Raw genomic sequence first — 18,971 nt, forward strand, 5'->3', positions numbered from 1 at the left:
CTCACTCAGATAAAAAAACTTCAGCTGATTTTTTTTATCTGAAAGCTCACAAGTTTGTGCAACAAGGGTGTTTTTCTCTTTCATTTTCCTCTTGCAAATTCAATGACCAATTGCGTCAAAAATTTCAAAGTGTTTTTTATGCATATGTTGGGATACACCGTGTGAACATACTGGTCTTTGACCAAATTACCAAATGCGTTTAGTGTCTTTAATACAAATTCTGACACAATATTCTTACCTCTTGTACAAATGTACGGTATAGTCTCGTTACAAGCTTCTTGGTGAATGTCAAAGTGTGTCAAATTGCCCAATCCAGCTACGAAGCACTCTAGGGATCCATTACCAGAGTTATTCAAGTTGCTGACCCAAACATTGTCCGGCATCTAAAAGGAATGTTTTTATAAGTTATTATTTAGGTTTCCTTATTGCTTTTTCACATCACCATACCAACTAAAAGCACTTTAAAACTGGCTGTACTTGACTGTAAAATAAATTATGTAAACTACTAACTATAAAGATTAAAATAACATTTATAAAGTGTAATAGATGTTAGATTTGCATCGGGGATAAAGAATATAATTTTTTTTTGTCCCTACACCGATGTGTGTTAGCGCTGTATTACTCAGTACTTTCCCTAGTCCTGTGAAAAAAATATATATCCCGTGGCATATTACTCAGATATATTTTATCTTTCAAGTCGACATCATCCTGAATGTCGGATGTCTACTTTCCCAGATAATTCTTCAAGAAATAGAAACCCCATACTTTTTCTTTAAAGACATCTCGAGCTAAACCATCATCTTGCGTTTATGATGTCATAGTCCTGCAGTAAACCATTTCTAGACACCAACAAGTTGATTGACACTTACAGAGCTTCGTACATTTCAAATAAAAGTAAGTACTCTTACCGTGACACCACTGAGTTCAACTTCATTTGCTAGCTCAGCCACAATATCATGGCATGACTGCTTAGCAGCTGTCCAGTCAGTATGCTTGTTTGGATCAATCAAACACACTGATTCGCCTTGGGATACTGAGATCTTCGTATTATGGCTGACCAAATTAAGTTTGCTGCAGATTTCTGTCAAAACAAGAAAATTATCCATTTGCAATTACTCGCGCACGCTGCAGAACGGGGGTGGTACATTGATTCTTTCGTACATGTTGCTACAAAAGCTTCATCAGGTAATTTAGTTAGGGGCCTTGTCAAACTTAATCCAGGACAACAAGCTGATAAGTAACGTCCAGCACAAGGTTGTTTACCGTCTGTGCTTAAAGGTAGTGGACACTATTGGTAATTACTCAAAATAATTATTGGCATAAAACCTTACTTGTTAACGAGTAATGGGGACAGGTTGATAGTATACAACATTGTGAGAAACAGCTCCCTCTGAAGTAGCGTAGTTTTCGAGAAAGAAGTAATTTTCCACGAATTTGATTTCGAGACCTCAAATTTTGAATTTGAGGTCTCGAAATCAAGCATCTGAAAACAAACAACTTTGTGTGACAAGGTGTTTGTTCTTTCATTATTATCTTGCAATTGCGACGACCAATTGAGCTCAAGTTTTCACAGGTTTAGTATTTCATGCATATTATGTTGAGGAGATACACCAAATGAGAAGACTGGTCTTTGACAATTACCAATAGTGTCCAGGTCTTTAAAGAGGAAGACTGAAACCTTTACTTACGAACACAAGCTCCTGATTGGTAGAAATATCCATGTGGACATGCGCAGAAGTATCCTCCAGGGAAGTTGGTACATTCTCCAGGACAAATCCCTTTCACATAACACTCGTTGATATCTTAAAGGAACGTTACAGAATTGGTAAGAAACAAAAATCGTGAAGATCACAGTTTTACATAAAACTTACACGGTCTAATGATGATGATAGTTGAAAACATCCCTTGAAATATTTCTGTCTGAAATGTCATATTTGATGAGAAATAAATAATATAACTTCGCGTTTGGAGTTTATCGCTCAGTGAGCGTTTTATTCATTTTTATTTTGGCATCGATGCAATGCAAAATTTGTAATCGGTTTTTCACTATTCTCTCGTGACCCAGATGGTCGATCGATCTCAAACTTCTACAGGTTTGTCAGTATGTATATTTTTTTTATGGTGGTTTACATAAAGTGCTTACACTGCCATGCAGCAACTGTTTTGTTAACAAAAACCAATTCTGTAATTGTTCCTTTAATAAAGTGTGTTTAGTACCCAAATCCTCTAAGGTACGACAAAAAAATATACCTTTTTTCAACCTTTCGATTATTTGAAAGGGTCAGTATATGTTTGGTATGAATCTTGATAAAACTGCAACAAAAACCGACGTGATAAGAAGTACAGCAAACTTGGAAAGTATAATGCATTTTGAGAAATGTATCACTTCGAAGTATTTTGAATAATGAAGACAAATCACTTTTTAACTTCATAAATTTAAATCTGAGAAGCATTATCGACAGCACTATTTTCTCAAATTGTGTAACTCTAATTGAAAACAAAAAAAATCCTGCGCGGATATAACTGGTACATAATTTCAGCAATAATATCTCAAAACGCTAACAACTTTAGAAATGAAATGTCCATTGGTTGAAACACAATATAGTTGGTTCCAAACGTATGCAAGGGTGTGGTGCTTTTTACGTCAAAATAAAACAAAGCTGATGCATGTGAATGTCCAATATCCAATTTCGATACACAAGGTATAAATAAATTCACTGTAAAAAATTCACTGTAAAACACTTATTAAAGGCTTTCTTGGTGACGAGTAACGGGGAGAGGTTGATGGTATAAAACATTGTGAGAAACGGCTCCCGCTGATGTGCCATAGTTTTCGAGAAAGAAGTAATTTTCCACGAATTTGATTTCGAGAACTCAGATCTAGAACTTGAGGTCTCGAAATCAACCATCTAAACGCACACACTTCTTGTGACAAGGGTGTTTTTTCTTTCTTATTATCTCGCCACTTCGATGACCGATTGAGTTCAAATTTTCACAGGTTAGTTATTTTATGCATATGTTAAGATACACAAACTGTGGAGGCTAGTATTTGACAATATTACAAATAGTGTCCACTGCCTTTAAGTTGATATTTTACAGCCTGATGAACTTATTTCATGATACTGTAAAAACCATTGGGAAAGGTAAACAATTTAAAGATCAACACCAATAGTCGCTGTGCAAACAGTATGTGAATGTCCAACTCATAGGTTGCCAACTTCCATCACTTGATGAACTGTATCTCTCTCGAGTTGAAAAACGAGCACTCTCTATAGTAGATGACAAGTTTCAGCCCATGCGGTTAAAAAATCGATTCCTTCAATTAAATCTGGATCTAACGGTACTTTGCAGAGTTTTTATCCCACAGCTGTTCGTGTTCTAAATTACAGGTTTTAATCATGAATGTCTATTTCTGATATTAATTCTATCGGACTGTTTTTATCTTTCGCATTTCGCCTGTATATTGTAATACTTTTCAGAGTTGTTTTTATTACATTTCGATGTATTTTTGTATAAATGGTAAATTTTTAGTGTAATTTTTAGATAACATATTTTTAGACACGCAAAACCAAAACGAATTTCACTGTACTAATATTTGTTTTTTACAAGTGACAATAAAACATTATTCTATTCTATTCAACATCCAATGTCAACTGACTCTACAGTTATCGATTAATTATGTCCGTGAATTACCTTTTTCACATAACGTTGCCGTACGCAGTATGTTGGATCTCACGCAGTCGGTACTCTGCCATGTTAAGTGCACGTTATCTTGAATATAAACACACTGCTCACGGGCACCAGTGACGACATCCAAAGCTGCCTGATCAAAATTCTGATACGTCATCGGTGTTCCATCCATCCAACGGAAAGTCTGATTGGCGGAGACGTTACTCACATAAGATTGCAGACCAATGAAATACTCGTTAACATATTGGGAACGTAGTATGTCAAAGTTCTGTGCAATGAAGGATTGTGTTTTGAGAGACGTGATTTTGATTGGTTGACTTCCTTCAGAGAAGACAGAGTCGCAGATTTCAGATTCTCGGCCGATTACGGATGCTATGCAAACTCCATCGAAGGAAAGGGCGGATTCAGCACACAGTTCTCCTACCTCTGCAAAGAGAGTATTGTTTGTATTTATTTGTATTTTTTTCTTTTCTTCTTTTTTTGTCCGCCCTGCACTGGACCATCAATGACCTGGGCTTAAGTGTGCTTTCTTTATCCTCTGTGCCTATTGATATTTTGTATGTATTGATTTGCTTAATAAAGATTGATTTACTACATAATTGTGCCTTCTTATATAGCGCACGTGTCCGTCACGGGATGACGATCCTGGCGCTGTATAATACAGTATGTTGGACTATGTTTTTGAATTATGAGACAAAATCTTTAGATATCACCATGTAATGTTTTGTTTTACAAGGTGCTAGGGCGCAATGTGCTAATTGGTTTATTTCCTGCAAAACTCACCTGTCATTTCGATGGCGTAGGTTTGAATCCCACCGCCGGCCAATGCAAGATAAATATGTGATGGAGTCGAATGTCTTCCTCAACTATCCTGGTTAACTATCTAATTGTTTCAGGTACATTTTGGAGTAAAACAAATTATAACCCGCTCGATGTCGTCATATTCCCAAACATAGTCTGTACGATTTTGTACGAATAGCCTTATTTTTATTTCTTTATTGGGGATTGTGGATTGTAATTAATGTTCGATGACTTACATTTTTAAGTCTTTATATTTTACGCCATTGACGTGTTTTCAGAATTTGTAATTCTTCCCGACTTTCATGAGTATTTTATCGAACACTAAGTGCATAAAACATCTTATGTTACCCTTTGAACCCCTATTTCAGTTAAAATAAGATATAATTGTTTTTATACCTGCAAGGGGGCAGCCAAGGAGCTCCACACGTAAGCAAGGCAGAGCGTTGTAATAACTGTACGGAATAATCCGTACTGCCCTCGTTATAAATGGACGATCAAGATCATTGCGAACCTCAGTGTTGGCATCAGTATTCCCGGTAATGATCTTTAAGAAAGATTACAGTATAGTAAGAAGATCACAGATTTACATAAAATTGTACACGGTCTAATGATGATGATGATAGAAGAAAACATCGCTTGTAATTGAAGCCATTGGACCCTTTCGGTACAGAAAAAAAAAAAAAAAAGTTCACAGATTTACAAATAACTTACAGGGTTTACAGAAGGTAGTGGTGAAAGACTTCCCTTGAAATATTATTCCATGAAATGCTTTACTTTTTGAGAAAACACTAAAACAATATCAATTCTCGTCAGCGAGAATTGCGGATTTATTTTAAACACATGTCATGACACGGCGAAACGCGCGGATACACGGGTGGGTTTTCCCGTTATTTTCTCCAGACTCCGATGACCGATTGAGCCTAAATTTTCACAGGTTTGTTATTTGATATAGAAGTTGTGATACACGAAGTGTGGGCCTTGGACAATAGTGTTTACCGAAAGGGTCCAATGGCTTTAAGTCTGAAATTTATTTATTTATTTATTTATTTTAAATCTTTAGACATACACAATAGTTGCAAGTTGTACAGGGGCTGTCAAGGCTAAAACAAAAGTATAAAACTGTCATCAAAAGATGTGTAAAACCAGACCCCTGCCAACGATAAAAATATAATTATACAATATAAAAAGGTGATTGCACTGAAACATTTAAGAATCACACAATAGAAATCATTAAAATACAAGCAAAATCAGACTATTGAAAACAAAAAACTACACCCACAACAAAACACCGCAGCGATAAGAGGAAGGGACAACAATTGAAAATAATAAAAAACATAGAATGGACTAAAAAAAAACAGAAAAAATAAAATTGGCACAGAGTGCACCCTCACAGATTCATGCCAACCCACTGGGCCCGAGGACAATGATAGCAGAGAGCCTCCCCAAACACCACCCAAAAAGCACAAAGACCCCTTAGACAATTAAAACCACTAGCACTTTTAACATACTAAAAATTCCCCCCTCAGCTTCATACGAAAGGACTTGTACCCCTCCAAAATCAAAACATTCCTGGTATCCAAAGTGAGCTCTGAGAACATTTTAGGAAAGCGAAATGTCAATGATGGGAAATTAATAATCTAACTTTGCGTTGGGAGTTTAAATCGCTCAGTGAGCATTTATTCATTTATGTTTTTGCATTGATGTCATGCACAATATGTAATCGGTTTTCACTGTGTTCTTTTAACCCAAATGGCCGATCGATCTCAAAGTTTCATAGGTTTGCCAGTTGTTGTACATTCTTGATTACATACAATGCTTACACTGCGAGCAACTGTCTCGTTCGCAAATCAAATTTCCTTTAAGAAAGAAAACAACATAACAATGCTTATAATTTTAAATGCACCACTGGTGATAAGAGTTTTGATTATTATTAAGAATAACATTCGTAACTGTCATAAAAACGTGCTGTTGCACTGTAGAAATGAAACATTTGTTAATTCATGTTATTCGTATTGTAATGGCAGTGGGTTTTTTTGGTGTACCGTTTTCTTTGTGAACGAATAAAGCAGTATAGCTAAAAAGCAATCAATAGAAAAGGAAAGAAGAACAAAACAGACTCGTATTTGAAAAACAAGCATGTCCAACTTTTCTTCAAAATTGTAAAGATACCATTTTGTAAAATCTGTCCTACCTCCAGACTACCATCAATGCTTTTGTAGTCGCGCCAAACTCCGTCTGATTCCCGACTCGTATACTGGATGAAGTAACTAGTGACCCAGTAATCAAGGTTAAACCCTTGACCCTGAGTGATGACCCCAGTCAAGGTGTGTAAAGTCAAAAGGTCAATCTGTAGCCATTCATCGGTGCTGATTTGAATTAGAGTTGGTTTCCAGCAGCTGAATTGTCCTGTTGTATGAAGTCGTGCTGTTCCGGCCAAGTAGCCCCAATACTGGCTGGAGGCTGATATCTGATCGTCTTTTACAACACCGGACTCAACACCAAGTCGCCGACTACACTCTAATTTAATGACAAACACCAAAACCTGTTTAATAATAATACTACTACTACTACTAATAATAATAACCGTATTTATATAGCGCCTTTTCCAGAAGAATACAAAGCGCCAAGAATTTCATGCAAAATTGAACGTGGGACGAAGTTTGAATTATCATGGACCTTAAACCTTGTAATGTTTAGCAAGGTGCTAGCGCAAAATGCTGCAAATCAAGCCGGGAATACGGGCGAACCCCTTTACTTTTCGATAAGTGCACTTCTTTTGCATGTGTTACACAGCACATGGGACCAACGGCTTTACGTCCCATCCGAAGGAGAAAGCAATGGTTAGGTGTCTTGCTTAAGGACTCAAGGGTCACGTCTGGGGATCTGATCCCCGTCTGGGGATCTGAAGCTAGCAGTAAGAGCTGGTCAACCATTCAGTTTTTATTTAAGTTTAAAAAAGGTAGTAGAAATTGAACTAAAGAATGGACAAAGTGTAGTCTTAAATTCCTTACACATTAAAGGGAAGGTACACGTTTGGTAATTGTCAAGGACCAGTGTTCTCACTCGGTGTATCCCAACATAAGCATAAAATAAAAAACCTGTGCAAATTTGAGCTCAATTGCTCATCAAAGTTGCGAGACAATTATGAAAGAAAAAACACCAGTGTTAGATGAATTTGTGTGCTTTCAGATAGGTTAGACTTCTAGCTAGCAGTCTTTTATTATTTATGTGAGAAAATACCTCTTTCTCAAAAATTACGTTTCTTCAGAGGAAGTCGTTTTCCACAATGTTTTACACTATCAAATGCTCTCCAATGCTCGTTATACCAAGTCAGTTTTTAAGTTAATATTTGTTTTGAGTAATTACCAAACGCACCATAAATACGATTTTTGAACTTTATACCGAAACTGGTCAGGATCATTAACATAACAATTCTATACGAGTATGAAAAGATTATTTGAAACACTTACTGTGGAATATACATCCAATTAAGTCGACTCGAAGACAAATTGAACCATTCCAGGTAACAGGAAACAGTCGTATACTCTTCATGATGTACGGCTGTTCTAGGATGTTGCTTACTAAACCAGTTCCATCAATGTTGGCTTGAAAAATCTGCTTCAGAAAATAATTAACAGAGAACAACAAATAGGTTATAAATTTCTTTAAAGGCAGTGGACACTATTGGTAATTATTCAAAATAATTATCAGCATAAAACCTCACTTGGTAACGAGTGATGGGGAGAGGTTGATAGTATAAAACATTGTGAGAAACAGCTCCCTTTGAAGTGACGTAGTTTTCGGGAAAGAAGTAATTTTTCACGAATTTGATTTCGAGACCTCAAGTTTAGAATTTGAGGTCTCGAAATCAACCATATAAAAGCACACAACTTCGTGTGACAAATTTATTTCTCGGTAGCAGCTTATTAAAGTCACCTGGAAGTGGTTTTCTTTTCAAAATAAAGCTTTTGTCACTAATATATGTGTTTTGGTGAGTGGAATGTGATTAAACAGTTAACTAAGATTTTAAAAAATTAGTTCTTATGTTATTTACAAATTTAAGAATAGACCCCGACCCGAGAGGGCGCTGTTCGTGACGTCAATCGAGGCAGACTTTTCCTGCAATGCGTAGAGTAAACACGCTTGCAAAGTACATGTACGGACTAAGTTGTGAGTTTGTACATTCCAAAAAAAGATGTACCAACTCACGAATTGGACGTACATGTACTTTGCACGTGTGTTTACTATACCGATGCAGGCAAAGTCTGCCTCTATTGACGTCACAAAAGGGGTAGGCGGAGTCAGCCCCCAAACAACTTTATATATATTTCAAAGATATAAATCGTGACAAACAATTACTAAAAAAATTGTTTTATTGTTCGTAAGCATATACTTTTATGTTTGAAAGAAAAAAATATATTTCCACGTGCCTTTAAAACACAAAATGATTATGTTTTGATAAAGTAAAATGCTTCTTCCTTTGAAAAAGTATTAATATGGTACTACGTTATTAAAATAAAATGATTTTTTTTTGTGCAGTAGGGAACATGATAAAATATAATTAGCTGTTGCAAACAGATTTCCAAACAAAAGGACGGATGCTAGTTGGGAGCTTTAGAATTTTTTAGCAAAAACTGCAGCATTTACCTTAACTTTAAAATCGTTTTCAAGAACTTCCACAAACTCAATCCCATCAACTGAATAATCGATCGAGTAAGATGTGACCCAACCTTTCCAGACCCCACACCCCTGCGTCACAATGGTATGAACCACTCTATTACGCAGAAACTCCACCCGTATCCATTGGTTTGCGTCTGAGGTCAAAGGTATCCAGCCTGTTCCACGATCATCAAAGGGGTTAAGTCGGGCAGTGTGAGGGGAGTGGGTAGAGGTCGAGTAGGAGGATGCTGTGATAAGATTGTCATGTAAGGATCCGTCTGTTGTTCCTGCAGTTTCATCACAGTCTGATGGTCAATTGAAAGAGATTCAATTAAACTGTTGAAATAGTCAAATTTAATATATTATTTTGGTTTGTCATGTAAGGATCCGTCTGTTGTTCCTGCAGTTTCATCACAGTCTGATGGTCAATTGAAAGAGATTCAATTAAACTGTTGAAACGGTCAAATTTAATATATTATTTTGGTTTTTCATGTAAGGATATGTCTGTTACCCCTACAGTGTTATCACAGTCTGATGGTCAATTGAAAGAGATTCAATTAAACTGTTGAAACAGTCAAATCAATAATTATTATATTATTTGGTTTGCGGTAACACCCTTTGCCAGGAAGATGTTCAAATCCAAAACATCAAGGCGTTGTTAAACATTAAAACCAACATGGGGTAATTGGTTACATGTGAAGGCAGATGTGGTTGTTGTGATTGATTTAGCAAAATAGTGCTCTATAAATTGGTAGCCCAGGCTGTAAACTCCCCACGAAGCTGAGACAGTTAAGGCTATGTGTCCAAAACCAGGGGTAAAAGTTATCGCTATGTAAGAGTCGATATTATTATTTCAATGCTCACCTCTCATTCTTTGCTATTATTGTTTTTTTTTTAAGTTAAATTTTGTTAATGCTTTGTCGTGATCCTCCCCCAGGGTGGGGTTTGTTCCACTTTTGAAATAAAATTAGTACCAGTGCAACACAGTCAATATAAATAGCTATATTCCTGCTACTGTTTCCAAAAACTGTCTTCAATAAAAAAAACACACTGCACCTTGTGAGCAAAAACACAGTCAGTCTAGTAAATTGTGTTTTTTTTTTTCCCTTTCTTCTGGGCTAAATCAACAAAAAAATCTTTGTGTAAATAATGTACGCTTACCGTTATCAATACAGCCAAACAAACGGAACCTCATTGCGATTTCTCCATTCCATTTGGTTGGCTCAATCTTTAACATCTTGGCTCTGATTGGTGGGTTCAATTTGGCAGTCTTGATACAAGTCGCTTCAACATTTCCTCGAAATTCCTTATAATTAAAATATATAATTACAGTAGAACTTGAGTGTAGAATACGAGGTAGATCAAGGCTAACTTCCAACCTTAAAATGCGTACGAGTTAATTAAGGACGTTATAACAAAACTCTGCAATTTGAAAATTTGCAATGCTTAAAGGCAGTGTACACTATTGGTAATTACTCACAGTAATTATTAGCATAAAACCTTACTTGGTAACGAGTTATGGGGAGGGTTGATGGTAAAAAAAAAACATCGTTATGAACGAATCCCTCTGCAGTAATGTAGTTTCGAGAAAGAATTAGATTTTGAGGTCCCGAAATCAAGCATCTAAAAGCACACAACTTCGTGTGACAAGGGTGTTTTTATCTTTCAGGGTGTTTTTATCTTTCAACTTCGACGACCAATTGAGCTCAAATTTTCACAGGTTTATTATTGTATGCATATATGCTGAGATACACCAAGTGAGAATACTGGTTTTCGACAATTAGTAATAGTGTCCAATGTCTTTAATATCACAATAAACTACTTATAATTATACCAAGGGATAACACAACATGATAGCAACCCCACAGTCATACAGATGGTCCACATTGTATGTCGTCATTCCACCTATAAATACTTGCACGTGTGGGGTCCAGTGTGTCAAACATTGTTATTACTAAACCACAGACTGAGGCTCATTTGTGTACGAGTCAATGGGGGAAACTCTTGAGACAGCGGACTATTCTTTGTTGTTAGCAATCCGGCCGATGAACGACTTTGCACTGGCCACTCACACGTTTAACTTTGTTCCTCGAGAATACATTTCTGGAAAATGGGAGTGAACTGAAATCGTACTCAAGTTTGTAGTAGCCCTTTAGCTTTCTTTGACATTTAAATCAGCGAGTTTTTTCCTTGGAGCATCATCACCAAGTGTGTGATCAACCATGACCGTAGGGCTTTACTCAATAGGCTGGCTGAACCTTTTATCTTTCTATTAGTTTACATCTAGCAGTCATCAGCACCATCAGATTTGATGAGGATTCTAGCATATTAACTTAGCTTTAGGTTAATTGTCACTGTGGTGTTTCCATTTGGAAGTAGTATAGAGCCAATAGGTACACCACAGTGACCTAGTTTTATTACTTTAAGAACACGCACTCTAATATAAAAGTTAATGTTATAACACATGATTAATGAGTCATGCCCACTTGGTATACCTAGACAAATATGTGACTTAATAGAATGCAGATACATTATTTGAATAGCGTAAAATTGTCAACTTACAAAGTCCCTGCTCGCAGTCCCTTTTGAAGCAAACCATACCACACCATCCTCGCTGTAGAATAGCTTGAAGTACTTAACCCAATATGGTGCCGTTTCACCACCGCCTTGTATTGCAACAGCAGTGATTAGTACACGTGTAGCAAAGTCAATCCGTAACCACTCTGTTGAAGAGTTACCTGTAGGGCGCCACCATGTGACATTATTCAGTGAGGCATACGTCGGATTGTGGGTGTCGTCATAGATGCTAGAAGCAGTGATGGTCATACCAGATGTAATCGGCAAAGGACATGTTTCTGAGTAGAACAAGAGCAACACAACATTGTGAGACAAAGAACAAGAAACTTCTTAACATTTCACCTTTCCACTTTGGGCATGGTGTATTAAAGTGGAAACTATTGGTAATTACTCAAAATAATTATTAGCAAAAACCTTTCTTGATAACGAGTTATGGGGAGGGGTTGATAGTATAACACATTGTGAGAAACAGCTCCCTTTGAAGTTACGTAGTTTTCGAGAAAGAAGTAATTTTCCACGAATTTGATTTCGAGACCTCAGATTTAGAATTTGAGGGCTTAAAATCAAGCATCTGAAAGCACACAACTTGGTGCGACAAGGGTGTTTTTTTTCTTCCTCTCATTAAATTTCCCGCTACTTCGATGACCGATTGAGCTCAAATTTTCACAGGTTTGTTACTTTATGCATTTTGTTGAGATACACAAAGTGATAAGACTAGTCTTTGGCAATTACCAATAGTGTCCAGTGTCTTTTAATGTGTGGTCTGAATCTCCAGATGTCTTTGATGGTTTTTAGGATTCTTCGGTTAAAAAAACAACACATGTGTTATGTTTGCATAAACAGGAAAGCTCCGAGGCTACAAACAACAAAATCGACACAGTACACAGTTTACGTGTAAGGCAAGGTTGTGAAACAAATTTCGGTGTGTTGAGAAAAATATAAAACACGATGAAACATTGTTTAATTTGCTCTTCCCTGAAGGTTTAATAAAGCCAGTGGACACTATTGGTAACTGTCAAAGACTAGTCTCCACAGTTTGTGTATCTCAACATATGCATAAAAAACAAACCTGTGAAATTTGAGCTCAAACGGTCGTCGAAGTTGCGAGATATTTATGAAAGAAACAACACCGTTGTCGCACCATGGTCACACAAAGTTGTTTGCTGTCAGATGCTTGATTTCGAGACCTCAAATTCTATATCCGAGGTCTCGGAATAAAATTCGTGGAAAATTACATTTTTCTAGAAAACCTGTGAAGTTTGAGCTCAAACGGTCGTCGAAGTTGCGAGATATTAATGAAAGAAAAAACATCATTGTCACACAAAGTTGTGTGCTTTCAGATGGTTGATTTCGAGACCTCAAATTCTAAATCCGAGGTCTCGGAATAAAATTCGTGGAAAATTACTTCGTTCTCAAAAACTACGTCACTTCAGAGGGAGCTGTTTCTCACAATTTTTTATACTATCAACCTCTCCCCATTACTCATAATCAAAAAAGGTGTTATGATATAAATATTTTGAGTAATTACCAATATGGTCCACTGCCTAAGTGCAATCATGAATTTGTCACATTGCAGTAGTAAGAATATTATAGCTTGAGTGAAAATGTAATTGATGTGACCTTGATTGACTAGGTGCCAAACTCATAGGAAATGTCCCTCTCATTTAATATGCTGCTTCCATGAATACACGATGCTATGTCTTGGGTAGTCAATTGGTTGTCAATATTATTATACCCTGTCGGGCCTCTGCATGCGGGTGTTGAATCATTCGAACAATAAAAGAAAAGAAAAAAACTGCGACAAGAATAGAGGAAGGCATATTTTACGTGTCCCCCCCCCCGATTTTCCCCCTTTTTTTCAGAGATAGAACCGTTCGGTCAAAATATTAGCATAACACATGTTTTGTTTTACTACAACCTTTGATATAGATAACGCCGTCCAACAACAATGATACGCTGAACACTCCTACATATTGTTGCACATGCAACTGAATACAAACATTGAATTTGTGCAGCCAACGTAATGTAATTTATATCATTAGGCTAAACAGGTTTTTCTAGCATGGGAATTACCAAGGACTATGCATAAAACAGATTTAATTGCCCAATAAATTTATGTCTTCTGTGGTGGGGAAACGCAGTCGTCAATTAATTTGTGGCGCCTATGGTCCCATGGTTAAAGCAATCGCACAACATCGGTAAACAGTATTGTCCAAGGTCCACACTCCGTGTATCACAACTTATATATAAAATAACAAACCTGTGAAAATTTAGGCTCAATCGGTCATCGGGGTCGGGAGAAAATAACGGGAAAACCCCCCTTGTTTCCGCACGATTGGCCTTGTCATGACGTGTGTTTAAAATAAATCCGTTATTCTCGATATGCTTAATATTGTTTTAATGTATTCTCAAAAAGTAAAACATTTCATGGAATTATATTTCAAGCGAAGTCTTTCACCATTACCTTCTGTAAACCCTGTATTGTAAATCTGTGAACTTTTATTTTGTGTTCTGTTCAGAAAGTGTCCAATGGCCTTAAGTTAATTTTGATGTACTTTTGTCCGTTCAGTGCAGGCATAGTTCAGTCAGGGACAGTTCAACTATGGCCATTTTCGAAACGACGACTTCGGCTTTGGACTCGGCTCAGGCTAGCTTGGCCCCGTCGGTTGTTTCGCCAATTTGCGCGTGCTTTGCGTATACGCGCTCGGGGCTTCAGACGAGAGAACAGAGCCTACAAAGCCGAAGCGGCCGTGGTTTCGAAAAGGGCCAAAGTTGTTCTGAGCGGTCGAATTTATATATATATTTTATAAACATCACATTGTGCATGAAAATAAACGTCGGAGCTTGTTTTCTGCTTAGAGAAAGTGATTTGTACATTAAGTGAATATATTTTGTGTGTGCAGAATATAACCACTTACCTGGGATTGAATTAGCACGAAATGCATCACAAACTAAAAACAAGAACGAAAGGCAGAAAAACAAGTCTGTAAGTAATTACATTTGTCTCATTTTGAAAGGAATACACAATAGACTTGTGAGTGTCTTGAGCAGTAAATAAATTGTCTTTGTAGCGTGTTCTATGTGTGTTGACTCAGTACTCGCGTCAAAACAAGCTTGCAGGGGCCATGAATGTAGAAAAATATTTCTACCTTCATTCTGAGACTGATCAAATTACCTCTTTATAAACAGGTAATACACTCATTGTAGCCTACTATATACATCATTGATAAATGGAACCTGTTCAATCAGTCACACGCACCCTAGCTGGATAAATCACAGAGCATTGGGAAATCACACTCTTTCCCTGCAATCTAATCTTGATTAAATCCCTACGGGACGTGTCTTAATAAAGGAGAGCTTTTCTTTCCCGGCCTTTTTATAAAACGATTTTGACACGGGGTTAGATTGAGTTTTAGAAATAAATGAAAACGTCAATTCTTTTTGGCAAATACCGTCAATATTAATTGGTTGCATTGTATAGTCAGGTTTCACACTTTTACCCATTCGAATACCTCACATTATAATTGATTAAAAACAGCATTATGTTTGTTTGAGTATTTTCTGCATGTAAGCTACTGTGCAAACTCCATCTGGTGGTTAATTCCGTCGCATGTTGTTGAGGCGCTGGAAACCTTTGGTAATATCAAAAACCATAATTTCACTTGGTGCATGCAAATATAGTGCATGCAATAAAACATCTCTGAAAACTTGGACTCCATTAATCTTCGAAGTTGCAAGAGAATACCGAAGAAAACGCTATTGTTGTACAAATGTGTGTGCTTTCACATGCCTGTCTAATAAAATGCATAAGGCCAGCCTGAAGTTTTTAAATTATTTGTGTCAGAAATTAACTCTTTCAAGAAAAGAAAAAATACTTTAGAGAGAGCCTTTTCTCACAATGATATAGACATTTATCACGTTGTCACCATCTTGGTCATGTTCCCTGTTTCCAATAACAGTAATAAATGCTAACCCATCGCGCATGGCACCAGACTATTCTTTTTTGTTGAATGCGTTGTACATTTTGTTCGGAGATATTAAAACAAGTAAGACAAACTTCTCAATCATTGTGAATAAGTTAATAACGGCAATAATATTATGACCTTGTGAAAAGGTAAATAACGAAATAAGTATTCTTGCCTGTATCAATCCTTGTGAATAAGTAAATAACGAAAATAATTCTATAGGATTTGAGGCACTGCATGGTGAGGTATCAATGTTCATTTGGTTTGCGGTAACACCATGTGTGTATCTACACACATGGTGATACCGCAAGACAAAATTAATACACACGACAATAACATTAGTGACCTTGTGAATAAGTAAATAACGACAATAGTTACCTGTATCAATCCTAGTGAATAAGTCAATGGCTAAACCCCTCCAGGGATTTTCTGTTCGTTGCAATGAGTACAAACTCTCATTGGTCAGTATGCACTTGCGATCTGTGTACGGCCATAACTCACGATATTCAAATGAGCGGCAGACAAAACTCGTCTCAGCTAGACACGAGAGGGCGCACTCTTGTGCTGTGACGTCAAATCCTACGACGTATTTCAGGTTTTTACCACTGATGTAGACCATGACACTGCGTGTAAACTTGGAAAGGGCGTCCGTAAAACCTGTTTAACGCAAGAAAACATTATAGCAACTGTCAGTGATGAATTGACTTTATTGTCTAAGGATTTGCTGTTTGAGCAGGAGACCACGTGTCTTTCCATTTTAAACATTTTGATGGTGTTATAAATAATTTAGCTAAAAGTGTTTTACTTGTTCAATACATGTACTGAGGGCCTAAGTTGACAGCTGTTGGGAGTGTGAATACTGGCCTTTCAATATTACCAAAAGTGTCCGGTGCCTTTCGTAATAATAATTTAACTCTGCCAAAAACATTGTATTTATGCATTTCTGGAAAAAGCATTTTTGACAACTTGAGGACAGCCATTAATCAAAATCAACACAAACTACTTTATCGCTCATCGTGCCAAGGTTTTTATTTTCGATTAAGGTGACTCCTCCTGTTGAAGCATTGAGTGGCTGATCACAATGAATGCCGGATGCCTTTAACTGCCAAGTCTGAAAGGATAAATTTCAATTAATGCTGAATGGGGATATCGATGGCATTTCCGTTCCCGTTAAACGAGCAAATTAAGCTTTGACGTAACGACCATTTTAAACAGTGACTCGCATAATACTACGACTTTAGTGAAAAACCCCTATGCTATATATTGCTTTATTTGGCATCAATTAAATAAGGAGCTCATGAGAGCCGAAATCAGTTTGAGAAAGCAACCATTTTGTAATATTTAGAGAGGAACAATTTGCTTAGCATGAAATTTCTTGCTGGATAAAAACAGGATTACCAACCTTATTTCCGCGTGATTTTCAGGATAAGCAAACAACAGCTGAATACCAGTAACAAGCACTATGCAACAAATGGAAATTTAGTTGGTTGTCCTGTTTTTATCAAGGAATATTAATTTCATCTTAAGCAATGAAATTGAAATTGGGCCCAGTAACCTCACGTCAAACCGGTGCAAAATTATTGATTACTTCTTATAACGTTTAAAACACGCGGGTTTGTTGTCAAAATGTTCACGAATTTTTATGATGAAATAAAAAAAAAAAGTAGAACATGAAGCCAAGGTTGATTGACCGATTCACAAGACATTTCGAGTCGTAAATTTATAGACCCATCTATAGTTGATATCAAAATTAATAACGTCATGTTTGCATTTTGCTGGGGAAAAATGAGTACCAAATAAAATGAATATTACACCCTTTTAAAGGAAAAGCATACCCTTTTTTGAAACGGTTTTAATTCTATATAGTTGTAGATAAGTTATATGCAATGGACCTAACCCCTGTAAAATTCACTTTGAAAGTTAACCGCGTTTTTGAAGTATCGCCGTATCAAAACCCGTAGCGGTTATGTTCAGTCAGAAAGAATTGTCCCTAATTGGATGAACTCATTGGTTTTGGAAAGCATGTACCTGTCTTTATCCTTCCAGATGAAGATAGGGGACCAGTGTTCGATTTCACAAAGAGTTAGGACTCGTCTTATCTCGAACAGGACGAGTAACTCGTCCCAACTTAAGTCTATTCTTAAAGGGAAGGTACAAGTTTGGTAATTACTCAAAACAAATATTAACTATAAAACTGAGTTGGTAACGAGCATTTGAGAGCTGTCGATAGTATAATACATTGTGAGAAACGGCTCCCTCTGAAGGAGCATAGATTTTGAGAAAGAGGTAATTTCTCACTGAAATAATAAAATACTTCTAGCTAAAAGTCTTTTATACCCAACTGAAAGCATACAAATTCGTCCAACAACGGTATTTTTCTGTCATTTTCTCGCAACTCCAATGACCAATTGAGCTCAATTTTTTACAGGTTTTATATTTTATGCTTATGTTGAGATACACTAAGTGAGAAGACAGGTCTTGGACAATTACCAAAGCTGCACCTTCCCTTTAAGGTCTGCATGCTACAGTGCAGGGTTGGGACTCGTCCTAAGTTCTAAGATCAGTCTTCAGTTAGGAAGAGTTTTGTGAAATCGACGGCAGACTTATAGTAAATACTTACACTGAGGTATATCACAAGTGTCTCGATAGGTTGTATTTGTATCTGGGTCCTTGTAGTAACACCATGGGCTGGAACTGTTGTCTGGATTACGACAATAGTTTTCATCAAGACCTGTAACATTATTATTGTTAATATTATTATTTATTCGGCATAAAAACACGTACAGAATACAAACATAATCCAAACAAAATAAAAGCCAGGGACATATGCCTGGAATTGAAAAAGTTTACCAAAAAAACTGTAGCCCGAAGGCCTTCAATTCCAATATCCCTGGCCATATATTAAGAATCTATAATTATTTACAATACACCTTTAAAGACATTTGAACACATTAGACAACAACAGAGAAATGATAAATAGCAATGAACCAGAATGAGTTAAAATGCAAAGTATCCCGCCACACACCAGGCAGATAATTAACTGATGATGAAACATGCAGTTTAAAAATGTAGTTTAATGTACTTTGATCTAACCGCGGGCGCCATGGCCAACGAAGGGGCTTCAGATACCTCATTTGGTCTAGATGACTTTAAAGGCAGTGGACACTATTGATAATTACTCAAAATAATTACTAGCATAAAACCTTACTTGGTAGCTAGTAATGGGGAGAGGTTGATAGTTTAAAACATTGTGAGAAACGGCTCCCTCTGAAGAAACGT

The 18,971-nt window shown here is 36.8% G+C and overlaps 1 protein-coding gene across 1 annotated transcript in view; it reads right to left on the reverse strand.

Moving 5' to 3' along the window:
* LOC139942802 (uncharacterized) overlaps positions 1-18,971 on the reverse strand; it is a 70,509-nt gene that overhangs the window by 35,544 nt on the left and 15,994 nt on the right. The window contains exons 4-16 of the mRNA XM_071939579.1: positions 18,313-18,423; positions 16,071-16,349; positions 14,646-14,678; positions 11,752-12,005; positions 10,312-10,456; positions 9,139-9,455; positions 7,962-8,106; positions 6,683-7,008; positions 4,888-5,035; positions 3,694-4,116; positions 1,689-1,802; positions 909-1,081; positions 239-383 (exon numbers count right to left, since the gene is read on the reverse strand). Coding sequence (XP_071795680.1) covers positions 239-383; positions 909-1,081; positions 1,689-1,802; positions 3,694-4,116; positions 4,888-5,035; positions 6,683-7,008; positions 7,962-8,106; positions 9,139-9,455; positions 10,312-10,456; positions 11,752-12,005; positions 14,646-14,678; positions 16,071-16,349; positions 18,313-18,423 — 2,613 coding nt within the window. The remainder of the gene's footprint in view (positions 1-238; positions 384-908; positions 1,082-1,688; positions 1,803-3,693; positions 4,117-4,887; positions 5,036-6,682; positions 7,009-7,961; positions 8,107-9,138; positions 9,456-10,311; positions 10,457-11,751; positions 12,006-14,645; positions 14,679-16,070; positions 16,350-18,312; positions 18,424-18,971) is intronic.

This window comes from Asterias amurensis, chromosome 10 (assembly GCF_032118995.1).
Source record: "Asterias amurensis chromosome 10, ASM3211899v1".
In the NCBI taxonomy this organism is placed as follows: Eukaryota; Metazoa; Echinodermata; class Asteroidea; order Forcipulatida; family Asteriidae; genus Asterias; species Asterias amurensis.